Source organism: Tigriopus californicus, chromosome 11, assembly GCF_007210705.1.
Source record: "Tigriopus californicus strain San Diego chromosome 11, Tcal_SD_v2.1, whole genome shotgun sequence".
NCBI lineage: Eukaryota > Metazoa > Arthropoda > Copepoda > Harpacticoida > Harpacticidae > Tigriopus > Tigriopus californicus.
The window spans coordinates 9915079-9937101 of NC_081450.1; the positions used below are offsets into that span (position 1 = coordinate 9915079).

Consider the following 22023-nt stretch of genomic DNA (forward strand, 5'->3'; position numbering starts at 1 on the left):
AGTTGTGAAGACGGATCGTCGAATGCAAGATGCCTTTTAATTACCATTTCAGGGCCTTGAACCGTTTGTACGACCCCAAACATCATCGGAACTGTCATCAATGAGGTTTCATGTAGCCTTTTTCAAACTACCGCACAATTCTTGAACAAGCAAAATTTTGGCAAGTCTTCGTTTGAAACGGACTTAATGTAATCTTTGCACAAATTAATTACTTCTTCCATTTTTCTGTGTTTAAGAGCACAATGTTGCCTTTCTGTTCTTAAATCAACTTAATACTTTGACAGAAATATCAACGAAATCACAACCTATCCTAGAGGCCACTTCTAATGTACGAAGATTTTAAGAAACCTAGATAACGACATGAGATCCAATTCAACATATTCAAAACTATTTAAAATAAATAGTTTTTATGCTATGCTCTAGATATCATAAGGACGACAAAGACTTGGGATTGATTTTTCGTTAAAAATTCCCTTTCTCCGGTTAGAATTTTTTTTTAAATCGAAGTGATCACAAGATCCATAGCATATCTTCGTTTTCAATTCCCCATTCAAAGGCTAAGAGCCTAAAATTTGTCACAATCGCAATTCCGGCGAAAAGCCGACAAATAGGTTCCGAACTGACTGAATCCTAAGAGCGCCGCACTGATAGAAGACTAGTCAATCATGTTTACTCTTTATTATCAAACCTATTAAGCAAATGTTAATGCCACCATTCTGCCCATTTGAAAATAGGATTACAGGATTACTCTGCTTTCAGTTTTAACTTATGCCTCACATTCGAAAGCTCAAATTGATTATTTCATTTAGACTGTAGCAAGACCTATGCTCACTGATCACTGACATAATCCATTTATGACATTTGACTCCAAATTAGAAAGCATCCATTTCCATTATTTTTCTTAGAAGCTACTACTTTAAAGATAAATTTTTGCACTTGTTGGTGGATGATGTCGTCGATGAGTCATCCCATTCGTCTCTCGGAAATCCGTTACACCTAGTGAGATAAAGGCTTATTCACGAAGACATAACCACCGAATTATCCGGATTGAACCTCTGCAAGAATTCACATTTACCTACTCACTAGTGCTTGGGAACCACTCCAATTTTCCCCTACCATAAAATGTGCTCTCAATCTAGCTCTCCGTCCAGTCACTGCTTTAGTCCCTCTGCCAAAGAGTTCTCTCAGTGAGAAAAATAAGAGAGGAGGAAGGAACATAATCGGGCGACGTGTATGGTGTGTCTGCCTTTTTATCAGTGGTCGTCGGTGCTCTTGGAGAATACTAGAATCGAGGAGGGCGTGGATAGAAGTGGCCTAAGTTTGTGTGCAAGGCGAACGACTGAGAGCTGGGAACAACGACATCAGGACCTAGAGGAGAACGCGAGTGCGATTCGGCATTCTCATATCATCCAAGCCGATCGACCCTCCGATTTCACTCCATTTCAGCGTGTTGTCGTAGGCGGATTGGAAGGTAAGGTCTCTCAGAATCTGCATGACACTTTTCTTATCATCACTCATACAACAGCGGTTGATATGTATTACCTTCTTTAGCCCTCTCCTGTTGCTAGCCCGAGGGCAAGGATTTAGTTTGATATCCACAAATTTCCCCAAAACAAGCGTGCTCCTAATGAAATGTACTTCTGCCTTGGGAATCATGCACATTAAAGAAAAAAAAAGAGTGTCAAGACATGGCCCGTCTTTGTGTTTTCCCCTAGACAGAGTGGCTTTGAAAGAGGCAGGTGAATTGTGATTTCCCCTGCCTGGCAACTCAAATTTCCCAGGGGGAAAAAGGGCGGAAATGCCTGTAATAAAACTTGAATTGTTGCTGTGAAACACTTGCCCTGGAACTGGTACTGGATTTCTGTCTTACGAGATTCATCTTTCTTGGTGAGTGGCTAGGATCAATCTCATTTGGGAAATTGTCGAGTCGTCTGAATCACATCGGTGAGACAGACAGGTACCGATTTTTCTCAGAAAGATCAAACGGATATGCATGCTTTTTTGCCTTATCAGTAAACGACATCCCCCCCCCGAAAATAAGCTTGAAGATCCAGGTGGAAAGTTCCCAGATCGGGAACGAAAACAAAATAACAAAATGCGACAAGCCTGACAGAGATTGGAAATGCCAAGTACGAAGATCCGAAAAGCCTATTTGTTGGCATCAGCCTTAGAAACAGGCAGGATATTCGTCATTCAGAGCATGCTTGGAACATGCTTCAATGTGTTTTCTACAAACTAGAGAACAAACACCTTCCCATTTCAGCGCTGGAAACTCAAAAGCCATGACCATGAGATGATTCATAAAGGGCTATTGGTAATGCTTCTTCACTTGGTCCAAAATGTAACAATATAGGCACGATTGCATAAGTTTTGCGTTATGCTACATTTCATCGCATTTTTTGGGGATCAATGTTTCATTCTTGATTATGACTCAAATGTGGATTGAAACTTCTACAGATCGTCTTGAATTTCTCTTAGGAAAGAAAGAGAAGAAATCACGAGAATAATGAGTTTCGAGGGCGCAGGACAGGAAGTCGGACTGGAAATCTGGAGGATCGAGGTGAATTCATCAACATTCGTCGTTGTCCATGAACTTTGTTTCATTCTCATTCACAGCATGTAAATCTTGGTTCTAGGACTTTGAAGCCGTTCCTTATGATAAGTCCAAGTACGGTAAATTCCACACAGGAGACTCCTACATTGTCTTGAATGTGAGTGCATTGACTTCCTGTCGCGGGGATATTGCGTCTTGCCACTTCTAGCGTGACCTTATCACGTTTCCATTTCAGACCTTTACCAAAGGCTCGAGCCGCCGTTTGCATCGAGACATTCACTTCTGGCTGGGATTGGAGACCTCCCAAGATGAATCGGGAACGGCAGCCATCAAGTCCGTGGAATTGGATGACTCCCTTGGTGGCATGCCCGTTCAACATCGGGAGGTTCAAGAGCACGAGTCCGCCCTCTTCTTGTCTTACTTTAAAGCTACTGGTTAGAATCCACTCGTCTTTCATAGCCCCTAGATCTTAAATATTCAGACATAAACCATGGAGTGCACGCATACCTCAATCTTTTATAGGCATTAAATACTTGCCGGGAGGCGTCAAAACCGGATTTACCCATGTCGACCCTGAAGATGTGGTGAAGCGATTGTTCCAAGTCAAAGGCAAGCGGAACATCAAGGTCAAGCAGGTAAAACCCGACAACTATGACCACGTTAGAGCCATGATAGCAATTGAGTTCGAGCCTTGCTCTCTCATATTAGGTCCCCATGTCCCCGGAGTCGATGAACAAGTCGGATTGCTTCATTCTTGACTTGGGGCGAGACCATGACGTGTTGGTGTATATGCCTCCTGGAGCCCGAAAAATGGAGAGATTCAAGGCCACACAGACTGCTAATGAGATCAGAGACGAAGATCATGCGGGTGAAGGCACGGTGGAAATCATTGGTAAGCAAATCATTGCCAATTCATGTTTGATCAGAATATAGGTGAATTTGATGTTTTCTACAGATGAATATGGAGGAAGCCGAGCTCGGTTTTTCGAAGAGCTCGGATCTGGATCCGAGGATGAGCTGCCCGAAGCGGAGGGCGATGATATCGAGGCCGAGAAGCTAGCGAATCGAGAAATCACACTGTTCCGTGTCAGTGGAACGGGTGAAAATATTGAGGTCGTGGAGGTATCAGGAGCACCATTGAAACATGGACTTCTGGAGCAATCGGTAGGTTCACTCGCTTTTTTTTTGAATGGCGAATTTCCGTCTTATTCTGGGTTCTTCTCATATTCAATCCATCCATCGTGAAATCTTTCCAGGTGCTTCAATCAGAGGTGACATTTAGATCATTTTAGAGTTGTAGCTAATTCGGTTGGTTTGGACTTTTTAACATCTGTCTGTCTGGTTGTTTCGAAACTCAGATCTGTTGGGTTAATATCAATAATCCTTTAGTCAATTGACAAAAAATCAAATCATGAACAACCTCAACCCTCGCGCTGTCTGTATAGGACTGTTTCATCCTGGATACCGGTTCCACGACCGGAATCTTTGCCTGGATCGGTAAGGAGTCCAATAAGGAAGAACGAGTCCAAGCCATGGTTACAGCCGAGGCATTCCTCGAGAAGAATGGATTGCCGAAATGGACTCGAGTTGAAAGAATCGTCGATGGAGGAGAGACAGCCATGTTCAAGCAGTACTTCAGGGACTGGAAAGAGGATATGGACGACCCTTGCACCGGGTTGGGACGATTCTATCCCACAGAGAAGATCGCCGAATGGGATGTGAGCTCCATGCACGCGGAAAATCGGTCCCGCTTGGCTCGAAGTGCCGGAGCGGCCATTGGCTTTATGCCGGATGATAGCACGGGCAAGAAGGAGATTTTCCGAATTGAGGATCTTGAGATGGTGAGTGAGGTCGCAATTGTTCGATGGCGAGGCATTCGGTCAAGGGTATGCTAATGTTCATTCACAGGTGCCTTTGGAAGAGGACAAATATGGCATGTTCTTTGGGGGAGATTCGTACGTGATCAAATACTCGTACGAGAAGGATGGTCGAAATGGATATATCATTTACTTCTGGCAGGTGAGACCAAAGACAGTGTGCCATCTTTTGAAATTGTCCAACCTACTGATTTGTCTTGTTCTTAGGGAGCTCAAAGTAGTCAAGATGAGAAGGCAGCCTCTGCCATATGTGCCGTTCAACTGGACGACCAATTGAGCGGCAAGGCCACTCAAGTCCGCGTGACGCAAGGACGTGAGCCACGGCATTTCATTAAGATGTTTGGTGGTAAGATGGTGGTGTTCTCCGGGGGAAAAGCGTCTGGCTTTAAGAATGTCCACGACCACGACACCTATGACACGGATGGCACCCGCTTGTTCCGTGTTCGTGGAACCTGTGCCGAGGATGTCCGGGCTGTTCAAGTGGAGGAAAAGGCGGCGTCTTTGAACTCGGATGACACTTTCATCCTGGAAACGCCAAGCAAAACTTTCATCTGGAAGGGACAAGTACGCTTGAATTGAAAGTTCATCACTGAAGTGCCTGACAATGAAACTAGCGAAAAACGTCTCTGATATCCTACAGGGAACTTCTGATGACGAGAAGGAGATCGCTCGAGGAATGATTGAAGTCGTATCTCCTGGAAGAGAAGTGGACGAGGTTGAAGAAGGATCCGAGACAGAAGCATTCTGGGCGGGTCTGGGTGGACAAGGCGATTATGACAAGGGTTTCAATATGAACTCGCCCAACTTGGAGCCAAGACTTTTCCACGTGAGCAAGATGCCCAATGGAAAATATCGTGCCTTCGAGTTTGTAAATTTTGAACAGAGGGTAAGATCTAATGATCGTAGATTTGTACTAGTTTTGTACTAAAGCTTGATGGTATCGGGGAGGATTCTAGGATCTCATGAGTGACGACGTCATGATTTTGGATTCGGGAGATGAGGTCTATTTATGGATTGGTCGTGAAGCCGACGAGGAGGAGAAGGTTGAAGGCCTGAATATTCTAAAGGTAACCCAATCGATCTAAGATCATAAACAAACCAAAAACTTCAGCTCGATTACAAGTCGATAATTGATTTTAAGAAAGCAATTAGATTCCACCTTGTCAAAACAAATCAGGTGTCGATGAAAGGTCTGTCTCAAATTACCGACAATGTCGGCGGAATTTTAATGAGGATGGAAAGAAACCGAAGGAGATGTACCTACGAGATTGTTTACTTCTTTTTTAGGAGTATGTGGAAACTGATCCAACTGAGAGAAGCGAGAAATCCGCTTTGTTCTTCGTGGTAAAAGAAGGCGAAGAGCCAAGTTCATTCACATGCATGTTTCCCTCATTTTCGCAGGTAAAAAAAAACATATTTGACGGCATCATTCTTGTTCCTTTTTTTCAACTTTGTTTTCTTTGTTTTCAACTCAAAATTGTCAACTTTCAGGACTAAGGCCAACGCACGAAAATCCAAGGGTGCATACACAAAACTACATTTCAATCTGATTCACATTGTATTTCATCACATATGGTCAAAATAATCGTGTTTTTAATCACTAAGATCTCCTGTTTCGAGTTTGATTCATTCATGAGAGTACGAATAGCGCCGCGTTCGAAAGAACATACTTTTGTTGGCTATGATGCCTACATCACAGGATGAACGGAATCACGGCTTTTCTATTCCGCGGGTATTCCTTAAATTTAGTTTGGTAAAATCTGAAACAAACGCGTATTCTATTTGTAAGATAAGTTCCTACATCTATGTCGATTTTGTTTTATATCGAATTTTTACTGACTAGGTTTTTGGCTTGATAATTTTTAAGTGAGCTAATCTTACCTATGATGATGGAGACCTCTCATTCCAAGGAAGACCAAAGAAAATGCGGCAAAATAGAGAGCGGCAATGTTTCTGGCGGCTATTGCATAACCCGCCCATTCGCATATTTCTCCAAAGTAATTCGCCGCCGACACAAATCGGAAGAGTCCACCATGTGGAATCTTGTAGCCGCTTTTTCCACCCTTAGCGCTCTCTTTTGACGAACGCAAAAGTCGAAGCCGATGATCTGCATCGATATTGACGACGAAACCAAATGCAAACAGTGCCAACCCTGCAAGACCATCATGAGATTTGAAATGGCCAACATAGGGCTTTAGGCTGATGTAGGCTACGGTTCTAGAATTGGTAACTTACCCCCGATAAACCAAGAAGACATCAGTTCTGTCTCACAATAGTTGACCGTGTATATAATGGTGTGGGATTGGAGGATGCCATTGTGCGAACAAAAAAACACGGCTGCTAAGGTGGACAAAAATGGCGAGGCGTTGTTGCTTCGCATCAAAAGTGGATAGATAAAGCTCCTACAATGTTAGAAGTAAAGATTTCAATGACCATCAGTGGTTGGTCTGTGACTAAATGTGCTCATCTTGGACCTTTGAAAGTAGTGCAACATGAAGGCAGACAGGAGAATCCATTGAGGAAGACAAAGCTCCTTCCGAGCTTGCACCGCAAACACTAAGGGAATGAAGAAAGCCGGACATTCCTGGACAATCCATGCCAACCGATTGTTGATATTAAACACTGCAACAAAATGATTTGAACACTTGGAACAATTAGCGTCTCCATCATGTGAAATTTGTCCTACATGTTAAGAATCGCGGGGATTCTTCCGTGTATCGACCATACGGCACCGGTCTGAACAACGATATCAGGAATTGCAACACCATAAATATCGTGCCGATCCGTACCAAAGAGAAGGTAATTTCTTCATTGGAATACCCATCACCAAAGAACAACAAAATCATTCGTGAATGCAAATCTGCCATCTTGGAGAGTCTATAATGGTTGGTCCGATCAATAATGAAGTCAACTTTCAGTCAGTAGGGGCGGAGGTTCTGGAAATGAGCATGAGCAAATCAGAATTGTACGCAGGGTTTGAATGAGCGGTAAGGGGCGGGTAGCTTTTTTAATCGATTCCAAGAGTCAAAAGGTTCCGTCTTACAATGTCAGTTATTGTACAATATCACAGGCGTCACTAGCCCAGCTGATCAAACTCTGACATCAAAGTCCAATCGAACAAGGATGAGTTGGATATGTCGGACCTTCGCTGTCCATCCGTTGATTAGTCTAGGTCGTGCCGTTAAGAAACAAAAAAAAAATCAATCAAGAATGAGTGCACTGGATCGGATGAGGGTCTCGATCATACGCTGTAGTGATGAATGGGCTCAATGCCCCGCGGTACGCTCTGACAGGGCAGGAGCCAAGTGAGTGGATGACCGCGGCCGCACACCTCGGCCAGTAACGCCATCTTGGGTTTGCGTGGTCGGTACGGACCCTGGCGTTTGGCTTGCTCTACTAAAGTCTCGTCCGAGAAGATGGCCTCGAATTGGTCACAGCCAATGGCTACCACAAACATGCCGAAGAGCGCACTTTCCAGACACAAGATGACCGAATGTAGAATCCGGGTTTGCTTGATGTGAATATCTTTGGGGCACTCGGGACAAGGCGTGTACCACGACAACGCGACTAAAATCACGGCATAAGCCGCCAACACCCCGGTATAGAACAGGAACTGAATAAAATATTTTTGGTTGAACTCGCCCACACAGTTGTTGATCCACGGGCAATGGTGATCCATTTTGCGGATGCACCGCTGACAGATTCGACAATGATGGGCACGAGGGGGTCGATACATCTCGCACCGCGTGCAAATGGTCCAATCCACCTCGGGCGGGGCCAAGTCATCCGGGTCGGGTCGAGCGTGAGCGTCGGAAAAGTCGATCCGGTGGTGTGGCAAAGGCACGATACCGGGATCGGCCGTGACCGCCCGGTAATGGGCCAGGGCCAGCAGGAATACCACGGTATTGAACAAGAGGGCGTTCAAGGCGCCCCAAAGACTGTTGTGCATTTGCGTGGCCAAGATGATCCAGCGGACCACCACGTAATCCGCGTACAGAACGCAGGCGTAAGTCATCAAGATGCAAGTGATCCCACAGGGATCAGCCCGGAACACCATCCTATCTAGAGCCCCCGATTGGACCCCAAACACCCAAACACCACCCGCGGTCAGCTCCGTGGGATCATCAGCGTCCAAACAATTCTGCTCTCGAGCAGATCCAGCACCCACATCCCCGGGGACGATTGATTCCCGCCTTAAAGCCGCTGAGGCTGGATCCGAGAGTCACTCGGTGCGGGTTAGCAACGCAAATCCCAGACCAAGACCGCAGAATCGCCAAGTCCTATGTCTGGGCCTGGGCCTGAAGCCGTCCAGGAATGAAGAGATGAAGGCATGAAGACCGACGACGTCACCAAGTCTGCCTGGGTGGAATCGCCCGTGTGTCCCTTGAGTTAACGCTCAATGCTCAATGTCTCAGTTCAACGATCGTACCTAGTCCGTCCGTCCGTGCATGTTAGTCCCCTATGATCTGATGTAGAGCCCAGAGCCAAAGGGCCCAGCTGGCTTTTGACAGGCCAGCCTTGGACCGGCTGGACGGCAAGAGTGAAGGCCTGCGGCTCAAGATGGGCACGAGGCGAGGGAGGGAGACCTGAGGAGACACGGGCGGCGTGACTAGACCTCTAACGTGAACCATCGGAGAGGAAGGGCTGGCTGGCCTAATGTAGCCTAATGTATGTAGCCAGTTCAAAGGCCCAGAGGGTGACCAAAGCAGTTTGACTCTGAGTACATTCATCCATGAGTTAATACACTCAGTTCTTTTGGCGATGTGTAGCAGGTAAATAGATCCTTTTAGTTCATGAATCTTAGCCACATATGGCAGCTTCTCTATCTGATAGGATGTTTGTATTTAGCCTTTCATTACGGCTAGGTACGTGAAGGGGTCATTGATTTGAGTTCGATTTCAAATACTCATTTTATAACTCTTCATTGCGACTCTTGGTCATGTCATGGCGTAAAAATGAATATCGATATGGTTTATAAGCATTATACAAACATTGTTCGATGATAGATATAACCAGTTTCCCATGATACAGTTTTAAATTTTTTGAGGTTGAATCATTTGTCACATACTGATCTTTACACTAATGTCGATGAATTACTAAGCCGAGAGCATTGAGCGGCATAAAATCTCTCTTTTTGTGCTTGAAATCATTGGCTGGCTATTTTTGGGTACATGAACTTTCGTCGATATTAAAATAGGTTTATTTCCAAGAGATAGGTATTATAAGGCAACTAACGTTATGTTCCCATTTTGAGAACGTTAGAAAGCAAAAGGCTGATGAATCAGGACTTTGACCACAAGCCAAAGTTCTTGCTGATCTGTAAAAGTTCGTTTCTGATCGAGTTCTCGTTTCCGCAGAAGGACCTTTGGAGGCTGCCCAACAATATTGCAGTAGATGAAAAAGGCGACAAAGAAAATCAGATTTGATGAGATAGGATGGGATGAAATGCAGTTTTATATGTCGGGGCCAAGTCTAATTCCTTGGTGGGTTAGCTACTATACGAACACGAGAAGTTAAACAAGACTTAAAAATTTTCAAATTTTCGTCATGAATTGCTTGAGGATGAAATTCTTACCAACGGTAAGAAAGTCATTAAATAGAAAATTCTGGCGCAAAGTGTATTTATTGAGATAACAACCCAAAATTATGAATTTGTTTTCAATCCGGGATTCTTAAAAGATAATTTATTGGGACCTTGAAAGTATAGAATTGAGGACAGTTGAAAGCTGACGTGATCGGAAAACTAGAATACATGCAAATTATTGTCATTGTCATACGCTACAACTGCAAAATTAGTTACACATTTTTCGCGCGAAAAACTCGGCTAGAAATGACCAACAATTATTTGTTAGTAATAATTAAGGACGTTGTCCTTGCGGTAACATTTTTGAAACATCATCAGGAATTGCAGCTAAATGTACTTAATGTCCTTAATCCATTTTGACGGCCTCTAACTCTTCATTGGAAAAGACACAAATTTACCGTGTCTGGTGAGAAGAAAGTTTGCTGTCATTAGCACAAAACACTTTTGGTACAGATTCCTATCAACTATATTGTCTTTGTTTGGTCTTCAGTTGGTTTGTGTCGTTGAGTGTCATACCACTTTCTCTGACACTAACAAAGAAGACACATAAACGTGTTAGGCTCGTACAAACCGGCTAAGCTATTCAAAAATGCAACAATGGCCTTGTTGGGACACTAGGAAAGAAACAGATATCATGAGACCCAAGTCCCTACTGGAAAATCCATGACAATTGCTTCTGGATCTGGAAAGAAAGGTGGCCCCATATTTCCCAAAACGTATTAGTACTCGTATGAATCTAAATTCATAAACTCCATAAGCAATATATCTAGATACAAGTTCAAACTCATAAGCCAAAAAACAAGAGGGGACGACAAACTATATTTCTTTTGTGCAGACACTGGGAACCATCCCAAGTTTATTTGCATAATTTCTTGAAACCCAATATACCAACGAACGAAAGCAGGGATAACTGTCATGCCGAACTTTGGGTTCCTTGCTTCTTTACCGCAAGCAAGAATTCTTGCTACGATTGGAAATCAAAGGAGAGAGGCACACACTATTCTAAAAACCATTATAGCATCATTTAACACTTGTCGAGTTTTTTTCATGTATAGATACTAAAAAACTCGAGTTTTCACGAATCAAGTAATGAATAAGCAATCAGTATAATCGACGTTCCCCCCCAAAAAGAATATCAAATAATTGTAGTAGGTCTAAGTTTCGTCTATGTAGCACACTTGTTTAATCTACATGAACAACGTTTAGAGAAATCTCAGTCTACGATTTGCAGTCGTACACAGTCGTAGAGCTCATCGTGTGAGTTTTGACTGTATTTCGATCGGATTTCATCTTTTTGTGATTACGTCCTCTTTCTTTTCCTGGTCTTTTCAAGGCTGTGATTGCTTACAGTAAGTCTCCTTCATTGGCGCTACACAGACAGAATTGTAGGCTGGCGATTCTAGATCCCATTCCGAGCCAACTCTTGTGTTCCAGGGAAGGCTAAATTGGCGTGGCCTTTCCAGTTTCTATGGAAGTCTCTCTCCCATAAACAAGCCAGGCTAGATAAAGACAGAAAATACAGTTGATGCTAGTGAACTCTTGCGGAAAGACTGTGGTACTTGGCTCTCTACATCATCTAGTTTTCCTTAGCTTTATCACCATGCACGACCAAGGTCAGACTTGTTTTTGCATGGAACTTTTCGGCCTCCAAATCGTCCAATGACGAGACGACCATTTCGCTAAAATTGGACTACTCTCCGAGACCCTGACTTTGATTCATCATGAATGGTTTGAGAACCAATAGCAATACGGGCAATGAAGTGAAGTACCCGCCCACGTGTATGGGAACCGTGGGCACCGCTAACGGGATCGCGGCCGTGGAAGAAGCGGATGAAATCGCGCGAGAAAAGCTCTACGCTGCCAAACCTAACAAAAAGGTGGCCAGAGTGATAACAGTGATCGGTTACATCTTCTGCGTGTCAATGATTGCCATTCTGCTATCACTCTATTATTTATTTCTGTGGAATCCATATATTAAGGCTCATCGAGCTGCTCAAGCTAAAGCTGGCAAAACCAACTTAAGCAAGGTCACCGCCACGTTTTCATCCGATGACCAATCTCCGAGAGCCATGGCTCTTAGGAGCGAAGACTTCTATGACAGTTCTATCGATAAGAGCTGGTTGAAAGCAGTCCGTTCAACCACCTCAAGACCGTTCTCGAGCAAAATCAGAACCATTGCCTCCGACAATACCATCCTTATGCCCCAAAGTACAACTGGAATTCCATTGGTATTATTTGACTTTGCCAAAATCGATGAAAATTTTCTGGGAATCGCTTCCAACCCGTTATTCTTTCCTAGTGGTTCAGGTAAGAATTATTATGGAATACAATCAACTCAACTCTAAGATCTTCAATTTTATTTTCTGTATATTCAACTTTTTTTTTCAGATAAATCTTCCAATACTCCAAGTCCTCCGAGATACTTCCAATCCGCGACGTTTCCCAACTCAATTTTCCTTGGCAAGCTTCATGGTGGTGGTCTAGCTTTCTCAGAACCAAATCACAAACGACATGATTCGTTCCAATAGATATGTCAATGGGGAAACAAATTCAAGTTAGATTCGAAAAAGTAGTTATAAGCCACTATGCGTAACCAGATTGATCTCATTAAATATACCAAGCAAGGCGAGCAGATAGTATACGTACTTCATCGAATTTTGCTCTTGGCTCATTTGTACTTCCGACAATATCAACCCAAGGAACTATTTGCATGTCATCTTTGAGTCGTGCCAAAACATAAAGCAAAGATTGAATCAATCAAAAGTGACACTTGTCACCGACTAAGGTTTATTCTGTTTGTAATTAAAGAATATAAACACTCACATTGTTCTGATCATTACCAATGCTCACTTTGGCTTCCTGCATGATTCTCATTCTCGGTCCCATGGGTAATCCCAACTGTTCCAATCTCTCTTCCGAGAGATAGGGCAGCTCTAGTAAGCCGATCTTGGCATCTTCAAAGGCCGAGGCGTACTTTTCATAGCCAAGATTCTTGAGAAAGAGTCTCAGTAATGGAGGCTCGGCGCCGAAAAATTTCGTCAGTTTGCGAACACGATTGGCTTGAACTGTGTTCAATTTGTTGGCACCTCCTTGCGACGCAAAGAAACTTTCAGGGTCCATATAACCCCCAACGTAACCGTTGGGTCTGGCGGTAGGAGGCGGGGGATGCCCACCTCGCAATTGTTGCATTTCCAAGCGCAAGGCCTCGACTTCCTGTATCAACAATTGCTGGTTCCGCATCTCGGAGGTCAGGTGAGCCACACTTCGCGCCAAAGTGACCACGTGGGATTCTAGCCTTTGGAAACGTTTGTTCACACTTTTGTCTTTTCCTGCCCCACCTGCCGCTGAGCGTTTGGCGCGCTCTCCTGGCCGACGATCTTTGTACACATGTCGACTTCCGATTGAACTGACACTTGGGAGGGAACTCATGCTTCCATAGAGTTTTCGTCTACCCCGATCACCCAAAGTGCCCCCTCCCACGCCGCTAGGCATTCCAGGAGCTCTTCCATACTTTCGAAGGCCTAGCAATTTGAGCACTTCTGAGTACATGCTTTCCAAGCCGTCCAATTGCTTTCGGATAGCCGCAGCATCTGTGTTGTCTATTGTGGTCGAATCGTCGGATGTGATATCAGTTTGGAGACCAAGAACGCTCTCCAAATCCAAGGTCAAGGCCCCCATGGTAGATTGGGTGAACGAGGAAAAAGCATCGTCGTGGTTCTGTGACCCCGCACGAGTCGGATTGATGTGACTGAGTCCGTTCAAGAGTTTGTTCGCGGCTTTGAAATTGTGATTGACCTTGGAGGATGTGGGTGCCACTTTGCCGTTGCTGCTCTCTTTGGTCCCAGTTTTTGAGGGCTTTTGATGGTTACCATCTGGAGACGATTCTGGGGTTGGATCAGGAGACAAAGCTGGTAAAGGTGGAGTCCCTCCCATGCTAATTCGCTTTCCTCCTTGACCATTGGCGTGACTTCCTCTGAGAATGTGTTTCAACTCAGCATCTAAATGATCTCCTTCATCATTGGGATCTCTTAGTCTCTCTTTGCTGGTGGATCGTGAATGGGGCTTAGGCGGAACTTGCGGAGGGGTTTTATCTTGGCCTGTGGCCTTTCTAAAGCTCTGGTTGGTGAAGGAGTGTCGTTTGCCGTCGTCACTTTGATTAGCATTGGATATAAATCGTTGAGTGTTGTAATAGTGGTTTTCTTGATTCCCATTCGTGGCTTTCGATTGTCCGGAGGGAGCTTGCGTCATCATGGGGTTTCCTCCAAAGGACGATCGTTCTTGCTGATTACGGGAAAACATCCGGTTAGCTGTATCACGAAGATTATCAGGGCTCACATAGGTATCTCCAGGCAAAGGCAGCCGATTCTGGAGAGTCTGAAGTCTTTGTTGTTGGGGATCTGAGCCGGAACCCAATCCATTACTCCGCAATTGCTGCAGGGCGTAAGTTTGTCCATTCGAATCAAGAGTGGCATGTTTGGGTGGTGCTCCCGAACTTGTCAGCATATTCTTGAGACCATGTTGCACTTGATGTGAGTGATCCAACGTCATGGTATGGCGATATCCCACCGGTGAGCCAGTGAAGATCCCTGAAGGAGGGCCATTGATGTTAGGCTCACTCACATTAAATTTACTGTAGGCTGTTTTGGATGTTGGTTGTGGAGGTAGAGGATTTGGGGGCGAACGGTACGGGGGTGGAAAGTTATGCGTGGGATGAGCTAGTGACGAGGGGCGGAGCCCGCCATGGCCATTGGTCATGGGTCGTTGTTGTGGCGTTTGCTGCATGGCAAATTCAATCACGAGATCACTGGGAACAATCACAATTTCCGAATGGTCTCCGCCATTGCAAAAACAGCTTGTACCAGAAGCTTTGGCAAAGCCAGAAAGAAGGGTCGTTGTCACTACCTGTGAACCTCCTCAAGTTGGCTGGAAAAGCATTGATGATCATGGGCCCGGTTGCCCAAACCAGAGAAGGAAAGAGAGCACAGGTGCGTGTGTGAAAAAGCATCGGGTCTTCTTTGTGCTTAGAAAGAGAGAGAACGAGAAGAGAGATAGCAGAGATCGAGACCAAATGCTAGAGACGACAGACGGAGGGAGTGCTTGGATTGAGAGGAAGACGTCGAGGGTAGATCTCGGATCTTCACCTGGATGAATCGAACCATCCACCTGGACAAGAGAGGAGAGCCAGACCAGAGAGAATAGCTCTCCCAAAAAGAGCCGGCAACCATACCACATGCTTGCTTGGCAAGTACTGTTCATATAAAGGCGCGTCGTGCGCTTCGAACAGAATTTTAGGTTAGTGAGATATGTATCCCAGCATGGGACTGGATCGCAAATCTACTGGTTTTTCATTTGGACTTCCCACCTATTGAAAGTCCGAGATTGAATATGAGTCTTATCATGTAACAGATTGTTTTCGTTCAGTGTGTTCAAGGATGTCTATTTGTGTACAGTATGTTTGCAGTGCCTTCCTGTACTTGGTGGCGGCATCAAGAAACGAATTCGAATGATTTTGGACATTCAGCGAATCACGACACGCTCAAAAGCAACGAGGCGAGTCAATGAGGCATGATGTCAAAGCAAGATATCAACCATATGCTTCATATTTCAAATGGCAACTTGGAAATCCTGTACAAAGCCCAATTTATTGTCGAAAAATATTTGAATGGAGAGGAAAAATGAGTTAAGAGTCCATTTTATCCGACTCCTCTTGACACACTCGAGTTATATGTTCGTATCCAGTTTGGAGTAAAAATTGGAAATTTCTGTTTTTGGCTAAACCGGATAACTCGTCAGCACTCAGTATTTCTTCAACCGATGGCACCAAAGTGGATAAATCCGCCCCTTGGATGTAACAGAACTCGATCAATTTGAAGCAAACCGTCTCCTTTACCGCCTCCAAAGGATTATCGACGTCAAAGTCTACCCATGAATCTTTGAGAATGGCTTTACTCCAGATGTGAAGTCTGAGTGCGGTCATCTCTTCTTCATCGACCACATTGACAAAATCCAATAAGTCCAAAGCCTTTTTGAAGTCTATGTGATCTCCTTGTATGTTCTCATCCCCAATGTACAACTAGAAGAAATATCCATACTCGATTATTGCACCTCTTCTTAACCCGGTTTTGATACTTGATCGCATACCTCAATAATCTCCCGGGCAGCGAGAACGTGCATGGATTCAGAGTCAAATTTGAACGCATCCATAACACTTTTGGGCAATTGCTCTTGAGCATCCAGTACCATGAGTTGATCTTCAACGTCATTGACTGACTTCAAAATGTTTTCGTCGCTCTCATCCGAGGCCAAGGCGGCGAGTTTGGCCAGACTTAAAATAGTCTGGAAATGTGGACGAACGTAAAACAATATTCAATAAACGTAATTTTTAGTTGAAAGCCATGCTCAACAACCGCAAAGCAATCTTAGCTTACCTTTTTTCTGGCGATCAGATCAGTTTCGTGTTTCCCAAGATTACCCAAGGTATACGAAGCCTTGCCAAAATCTCCGATTTGAATATCATGCAGCCAAGAAATATTGGAATGGCCTTTTAGGAACTTGCCCAATTCTCCATGACGAGAGCTCGACGTCTGGCTGAGGAGCATCCCTTGTTTCCCTTCGCGAACGAGCCAATCGAAATGGAACGATGAGAAATCGTGCTCTGCGAATTCCTCCATGTAACCATCTAAACGAGCGCGATTTTTTGTGATTTCGCAGATTTTGATCAAAGCCACAAACTCCAAGTACTTCTCCGCCAAACTGGTGGCCTCTTCCAGATATCCTTTGCTCACTATAAAAAAATAAATAAACGCCCAAGTTACAACAGATTCATCTTTCTGTAACATTATATTTAGTTTGGCTCCCACTTACCTAAAGTAGAAATGAGTTCGCTTCGGTTTTTCTCGTACTGTTTCAATACGACTGGACGACGAGCCTCTTTGGTTTTGTTCAATTGGCAAAGGAATCCATCCAAGATGAAGTCAATCAAATGGACAACTTGTTTTACAATCTCCACTCGGGTGGCCTTATTCTCGGCCAAAGAGAGACCTTTCTCCATTGAGATCTTCACTTGATTAATAAGAGCAGTACGAAGACCCTTAGGACCCGGGGCCGAGCTCCATGGAATGTACTCCATTTCCTCGATAAGAGACTTGGGCGGGCTAAATTCAAGGGCCTTTTTCTCTCTCACTTGAAGAGCATCCTTCAGGACTCGCTATAAACAAATGAAAAACATTTTAGTTATGCAGTCAAATCTAATCCTAAGGCAAGCTGGACGTTTTACTTGAAAAATTGTATTGATGGCGATGAGAGCATTAACGATCTCTCTAGGGGTCTGGGAAAGAAGCAATTCATCTTGAAGGGCTTGAAGACCGTCAAAAATCTCGTGAACCCGCGAAATCTCTCGATAAAAGTGATCTTGAGAAGTAAGTCCTCTTTCCAACACGACCTTGCGATGCCGAACCACTCGCTCAATGGCCTTGTCTACTAAGGATTGATGCCTAATTAGGGAAAGAAAATCATTCAATACTTTATTCCCAAGTCACAAGTTAGCTGAAATTTTAAGGACTTACTCGGAGTGAATGGTACGAAGGGCTATGGCGGCCGCGGTTTTTTCAACTTGTTCGCAGAGAACCAAAGATGTCGGGATTGGAGTTTCCCGGATAGTTACACCACACAACTGAAAAGGAGATTACACCTAAGAATTCAGTTCAATCCCAAAGTAAAGCAATGAGAGAGGGCTTACTTTGTTCCAAAGACCAACTTCCTTGAGGAAACTAACAAAGAACTCGAGTGCAGTTTGCTTGTCTTCAAGCTGATGAAGGATCAACAAGGACATCGTTGCTCCCATGGTGCCCTGTCCCAAAGTGGCCTCGGAGGCCGGAACGCTCTCCATCCATCGGGGATCGGATGCTGGGAAGTCGTCAATGAGATCCTTGGAAATGGAGAGAACCAGTTTGTCCACCGAAGAGTCAATTTCGCTTCGCATGTTGTCCGAAGGGAACAAACTCTCGATGATGCTCGCTGATTTAGTCTAAAAGAAGCGTTAAAGAAATTGATATTTATGTGCTGTGGGGTTTTTTTAACTAAGCGATTTTCTAACCAGGTTTCGTTTGCAGAAGAGCAAAAATGCAGCCTTTAGCTGGTCACTTTTGGATTCGGAAATGGAGAGGTTATCCAGACCAGTTTGGGAGATGGCCGACATGTTTATGCTTTCAGACAGCTTCTTGGGGGTCATAGGGTCAAACCCAGAAACACTCTCATTGAACGAGGTCCTGCGGGAGGTGAGTATAAAAGAAGCATGATCGTTTTTTAAGTTCGAAACATAGCTTGCAATTATGTCCTAGTATGGTGGTGGACTTACATCGATGGTTCAAGCACGCTCATATTTTGATTCACGGCGAGATGGACCAATCCTTGATTGGCAGCGAAAAAGTAGGGCTTTCCGTCCACACTTTTGGCTCCCAAAATGGCGTTGCCTCCGGTGGAAAAGTCGAAAAAGTCATTTTCATTCCCGTCCCCTTGGGCTAGATGCATAAATGTGTTTTTTTAAGGTATAAGAAGTAAACCTATTATGCAGAGAGAGCTAAACTCACCTGGGACACAGATGATACCCTCGTTATTGAAAATGTAGGCATACTTTTTGTTGGGGAACATGAGCTTATAGCCCAAGGACGTAATATTCTGATCCTTGGATCCATCACTGGGTTTGAAGGCAATGATATTTTTGAATTCAGTCGGTTGTTCTTCCGTTGAGCAATCCACCATACCTTTTAGAACAAAAAATTGATCTCATCATCCCTTAAAATAGGCTAAATTAGTCTTTCAGCCATAATAGCAAAAAGAGATGTTAGTTTTTCAGGAGGTGTGTGCGACAAGGAATGAAACGAAATACTCGTATTTTTGCTACGAATCAATAACATTTATTGACGTGACATTGGAGACACTACTGATAGGGTATTTTGAGTTGAGGCGAGCGGTGTCTAAATAATATTATTAAGCGTAATGTCCGCTTTTATGTTCAGCCCGGGTTCTTCAATATCACTTGGGAGGACCGGAAGGTCGTTCCATTTCCTCTTATTTCATGACAGTTGGACAGGAAATGTACGTTCCTCCTTTGGTCGGGGGTTTCAGTCTCGGACCCTGAGGCCCCACAGCGAAGTGCGTTTAATGCCGACCGTAGGTCTCGCGATGGATGAGAATAAGAACTTGTTGACCTCGATGGGACTGAGTTGTTCCTTGAGCTCTTCAATGCCTGTGGACTTGAAGATTCCAAACACATTGAAGAACCTTAACGAAGGCATCCGCGTTAACTCGAGGTAGGCGGCTGGGAACACGCTATAGCATCGGGATGTACTCAACGATTCGAGCTGTCCCAAGTGGGCCACGATGCTCTCGATCACATCGCCGGTGAGATGCAAGGCATCGGACAAGTCTAGTTCCACTAACCGGGAACAACGCCGGACTAGGCTCTGGACATGTTTATTATTCAAGGTCTCGCGACAACCGGATAAGTTTAACCGCGTTACACCGCGAGGCATGACTCGGGCTACCACATCCAATGTGGCTACGTTTAATCCGGTCCAAGCCAAATTGACATCCTCGAGTTTGCCGCATTCACTCAAGAGGCGTTCAATCCCAACCAGACTGATTTGACGGGTTAATGCTAGATGAACGACCCTCAATTCACGGTTCCGACTCAGGAACGCCAGGGCTGGGTCGGACAAGGTCAAATTTTCTAAGGCCACTTTTCGGAGGCGTTGACATTGGGCTAGCAACTTCTCTAGGTCTGACACGTCCACACTAGCCATGCTCAAGTCCAGGTACATGAGCTCCGGACTGGCGGGCCAACTCAAAGGTCGTTGAAGAACGGGCGAGAGGAGCGTGCTCTTGGTCAGCCGCAACACCCACACACCCCTTTGGGCCAAGATGTCCAAGGTGCCGGGGGGCAGGACCTTGAGGCCCAAATCGATGCGTCGCCAGAGACTCTCATCCTGACAGAGGCGGTACAATCGTTTGGACACGCCCATCAGACGCGCCAAACTGCATTTGGGCAGAAACTGACAAATATCCAAAATCAGTTCATCCGACAATAAATCGAAGGGCGAAGGGCCGGGCTGGGCCCCGTCACGCCCCTCAGCCTCGGTCCAGACCTGACTCGAGTCGGCCTCGTTGGTGCTCCGCCTCCACCATGTCCCTAGCGTGAGCGGACTATTGCTGAGATCGCGTAAGGAGAGACTGGTGCCGACGGAAGTCGAGCTATCCGCCAAACGAACGCGTTTCTGACACGGTGGGCGGGATCCCGGGAGCGGGCGGGCGTTCTCTTGATCAAAGTCTAGCCCTCCGGGGTCCATGGTGACGAGGGCGAGGTTCACTGATCCTGATAGGCTCCGCTCACCCCAAGATTGGGCCCAGAAGCGAACCCGGTGGAGGCGGTCGAGGATTGGGGAGGAGGGAGGTTGAAGAGCCGGGAGAAATGCCAAGAAATGCGCGCCTTCAAGTTTGTAGAGAACACATTCAGGGTGACGCTTCGTGTCAGTCATCAGGGCTAGTCACAGGGTGACGGTGGTCCCATGATGGATAAGGGGGGGGCAGATAAACGTTATTCTTCACCGAATAGTTGGCGGTGCTCATCTTTAAATTTGTGGCAAAATGTTAAAAGGTTTAGATAGAGACTTTAAGGGTTATTAATATCGTGTTAGGTTAGGTAAGGTTAGATTAGATTAGGTTTGATTAGGTCAGGTTAAAATTCAAAAAAGTAGTACAGCCAACTAATCGGTGGAGAATAACGTTTACCGGCAGGCACGCGCCCAGGGATCAGGGACACGAGTTTCCAGTAAAAGTGAGCCCAGTTATTGGGCCCTCTGCCAAGGGATTTAGACAATGGAATGGCGCTACTTGCTAAGAAGGACGGCAAAAATATGCTCTAAACTCTGACACGTATATGCATAAAAAGAGTGGTTAAAAATGGCACAAAATTGTTCCATAACAAAAAGGAGCCAAATTCGATAAAATGCTTTAAACATGGATAACCACCGGCTGTAAGCACGATTTTGAACAGCACACAAGGGGCAAATGGCAGATATACAGCGCGGTGCCAATTCTATTCACTCAAGCCAAGACGAATTTCATTGCACTATCATTTGATCATGCTTGACAGCTTTAGCTCAGTTACTTCATTCAGCCAGAAGTAAAGCGCAGAATGATATTTTTTTATTTAAAAATATTTTTGTAGTGTTTTTTTTTCCTTTGGGTCAAGCTAAGTACAGAGCATTTTCCTGATGAAAAGCAAAAATATGTTGATTTTAGTTAGGGACGTTTCTTTTCTTTTTTTTTTGCACTGCGTCCAAAAGTAAACCAACTGGAACTCAAAATTTGAGGGTAAGTGAATTCTTACAATCTAACTATTTTTCTTACTGTTCCACGCGCCAAAAAAAGCACAGTCTGACCATCAAAGTTAAAGGTTCTCCCTTCCCTTTCCTATCAGCTGAGATATTTATTGCAGTTAAGGCTACGCGGTTCTGACTATTTTAGCACTAGGGTGCAAAGAACAAAACCAAAATGAGAAAGTTATCCTTCTTGACTTTTAAGATGTTTCCGAGGAAGTTATCCTTCTTGACTTTTAAGATGTTTCCGAGGGATGATTTTTGTAAAAAAAATATGCTACTTGAATTTGAAAGATGGATTGTCAACATTTAGCCCTCACAAATGAAATATTATACAGGTCGCTAGTCATAAGCAGAGAAAATCATAGTGACAAATTCCTCAGCTTGGTCATGACCGTCATGACCCCACTCCTTTTTTATACTTTTTCATAAGCGGAGGCACATTTTAACCTAACACGTTTTTGTTGTAAATCCAGACGGCAGCTAGTTTTAGGTGAAGACTCAAAACGGACTGGAACTTCATGCTCTGCGCTCCGAGAAACACACTAACAAAGTTATTTGAAGTCGATCCTAGACAATTTCGAATATATTATGAAACCTTGCCAAAGCAGAAGGATCGAGATATTAACC

General features: G+C 44.6%; 7 protein-coding genes across 9 annotated transcripts in view; 2 read left to right on the forward strand and 5 right to left on the reverse strand.

Moving 5' to 3' along the window:
- The first annotated feature begins 1187 nt into the window (after window positions 1–1187).
- Window positions 1188–6035, forward strand: LOC131889787 (gelsolin, cytoplasmic-like). 3 transcript variants are annotated; one of them, XM_059238967.1, is made up of 15 exons: window positions 1188–1471; window positions 2479–2560; window positions 2637–2711; window positions 2790–2988; window positions 3077–3189; window positions 3263–3446; window positions 3510–3718; window positions 3811–3825; window positions 4000–4395; window positions 4463–4573; window positions 4639–4995; window positions 5072–5317; window positions 5388–5498; window positions 5719–5832; window positions 5923–6035. In XM_059238967.1, exons 2-15 carry the CDS (start codon window positions 2507–2509, stop codon window positions 5926–5928), a joined length of 2190 nt encoding a protein of 729 aa, XP_059094950.1. In that variant the 5' UTR covers window positions 1188–1471; window positions 2479–2506; the 3' UTR covers window positions 5929–6035. The 3 variants fall into 3 exon arrangements, with proteins under 3 accessions (XP_059094950.1, XP_059094952.1, XP_059094951.1); XM_059238968.1 differs by lacking the exon at window positions 1188–1471 and adding an exon at window positions 1867–1887; XM_059238969.1 differs by lacking the exon at window positions 3811–3825 and having other exon boundaries at window positions 1189–1471.
- On the reverse strand, window positions 5971–9076 carry LOC131889802 (3-oxo-5-alpha-steroid 4-dehydrogenase 2-like). The gene is made up of 6 exons (XM_059238997.1): window positions 8861–9076; window positions 7118–7367; window positions 6906–7053; window positions 6667–6833; window positions 6313–6583; window positions 5971–6191 (listed from the first exon to the last, which is right to left on the reverse strand). The coding sequence occupies exons 2-6, from the start codon at window positions 7296–7298 to the stop codon at window positions 6125–6127; spliced, it is 834 nt and encodes a 277-aa protein (XP_059094980.1). The 5' UTR covers window positions 7299–7367; window positions 8861–9076; the 3' UTR covers window positions 5971–6124.
- Window positions 7407–8867, reverse strand: LOC131889803 (palmitoyltransferase ZDHHC3-like). Its single transcript, XM_059238998.1, has one exon. It carries the CDS (start codon window positions 8486–8488, stop codon window positions 7673–7675), a length of 816 nt encoding a protein of 271 aa, XP_059094981.1. The 5' UTR covers window positions 8489–8867; the 3' UTR covers window positions 7407–7672.
- A 2083-nt stretch (window positions 9077–11159) lies between the features above and the next one.
- LOC131889804 (uncharacterized) lies at window positions 11160–12854 on the forward strand. The gene is made up of 2 exons (XM_059239000.1): window positions 11160–12322; window positions 12404–12854. Exons 1-2 carry the CDS (start codon window positions 11737–11739, stop codon window positions 12541–12543), a joined length of 726 nt encoding a protein of 241 aa, XP_059094983.1. The 5' UTR covers window positions 11160–11736; the 3' UTR covers window positions 12544–12854.
- On the reverse strand, window positions 12764–15045 carry LOC131889788 (uncharacterized). The gene has a single exon (XM_059238970.1). It carries the CDS (start codon window positions 14795–14797, stop codon window positions 12818–12820), a length of 1980 nt encoding a protein of 659 aa, XP_059094953.1. The 5' UTR covers window positions 14798–15045; the 3' UTR covers window positions 12764–12817.
- Window positions 15046–15638: 593 nt separating this feature from the next.
- Window positions 15639–22023, reverse strand: part of LOC131889784 (nuclear pore complex protein Nup133-like) — an 11322-nt gene continuing 4937 nt past the window's right edge. The window contains exons 7-16 of the mRNA XM_059238961.1: window positions 18604–18777; window positions 18372–18534; window positions 18111–18282; window positions 17754–18041; window positions 17581–17687; window positions 17292–17508; window positions 16880–17222; window positions 16444–16799; window positions 16157–16351; window positions 15639–16088 (exon numbers count right to left, since the gene is read on the reverse strand). Of these exons, the coding sequence (XP_059094944.1) occupies window positions 15696–16088; window positions 16157–16351; window positions 16444–16799; window positions 16880–17222; window positions 17292–17508; window positions 17581–17687; window positions 17754–18041; window positions 18111–18282; window positions 18372–18534; window positions 18604–18777 (2408 nt within the window). The 3' untranslated portion in view covers window positions 15639–15695. The remainder of the gene's footprint in view (window positions 16089–16156; window positions 16352–16443; window positions 16800–16879; window positions 17223–17291; window positions 17509–17580; window positions 17688–17753; window positions 18042–18110; window positions 18283–18371; window positions 18535–18603; window positions 18778–22023) is intronic.
- On the reverse strand, window positions 18908–20565 carry LOC131889794 (S-phase kinase-associated protein 2-like). Its single transcript, XM_059238984.1, has one exon. It carries the CDS (start codon window positions 20548–20550, stop codon window positions 19138–19140), a length of 1413 nt encoding a protein of 470 aa, XP_059094967.1. The 5' UTR covers window positions 20551–20565; the 3' UTR covers window positions 18908–19137.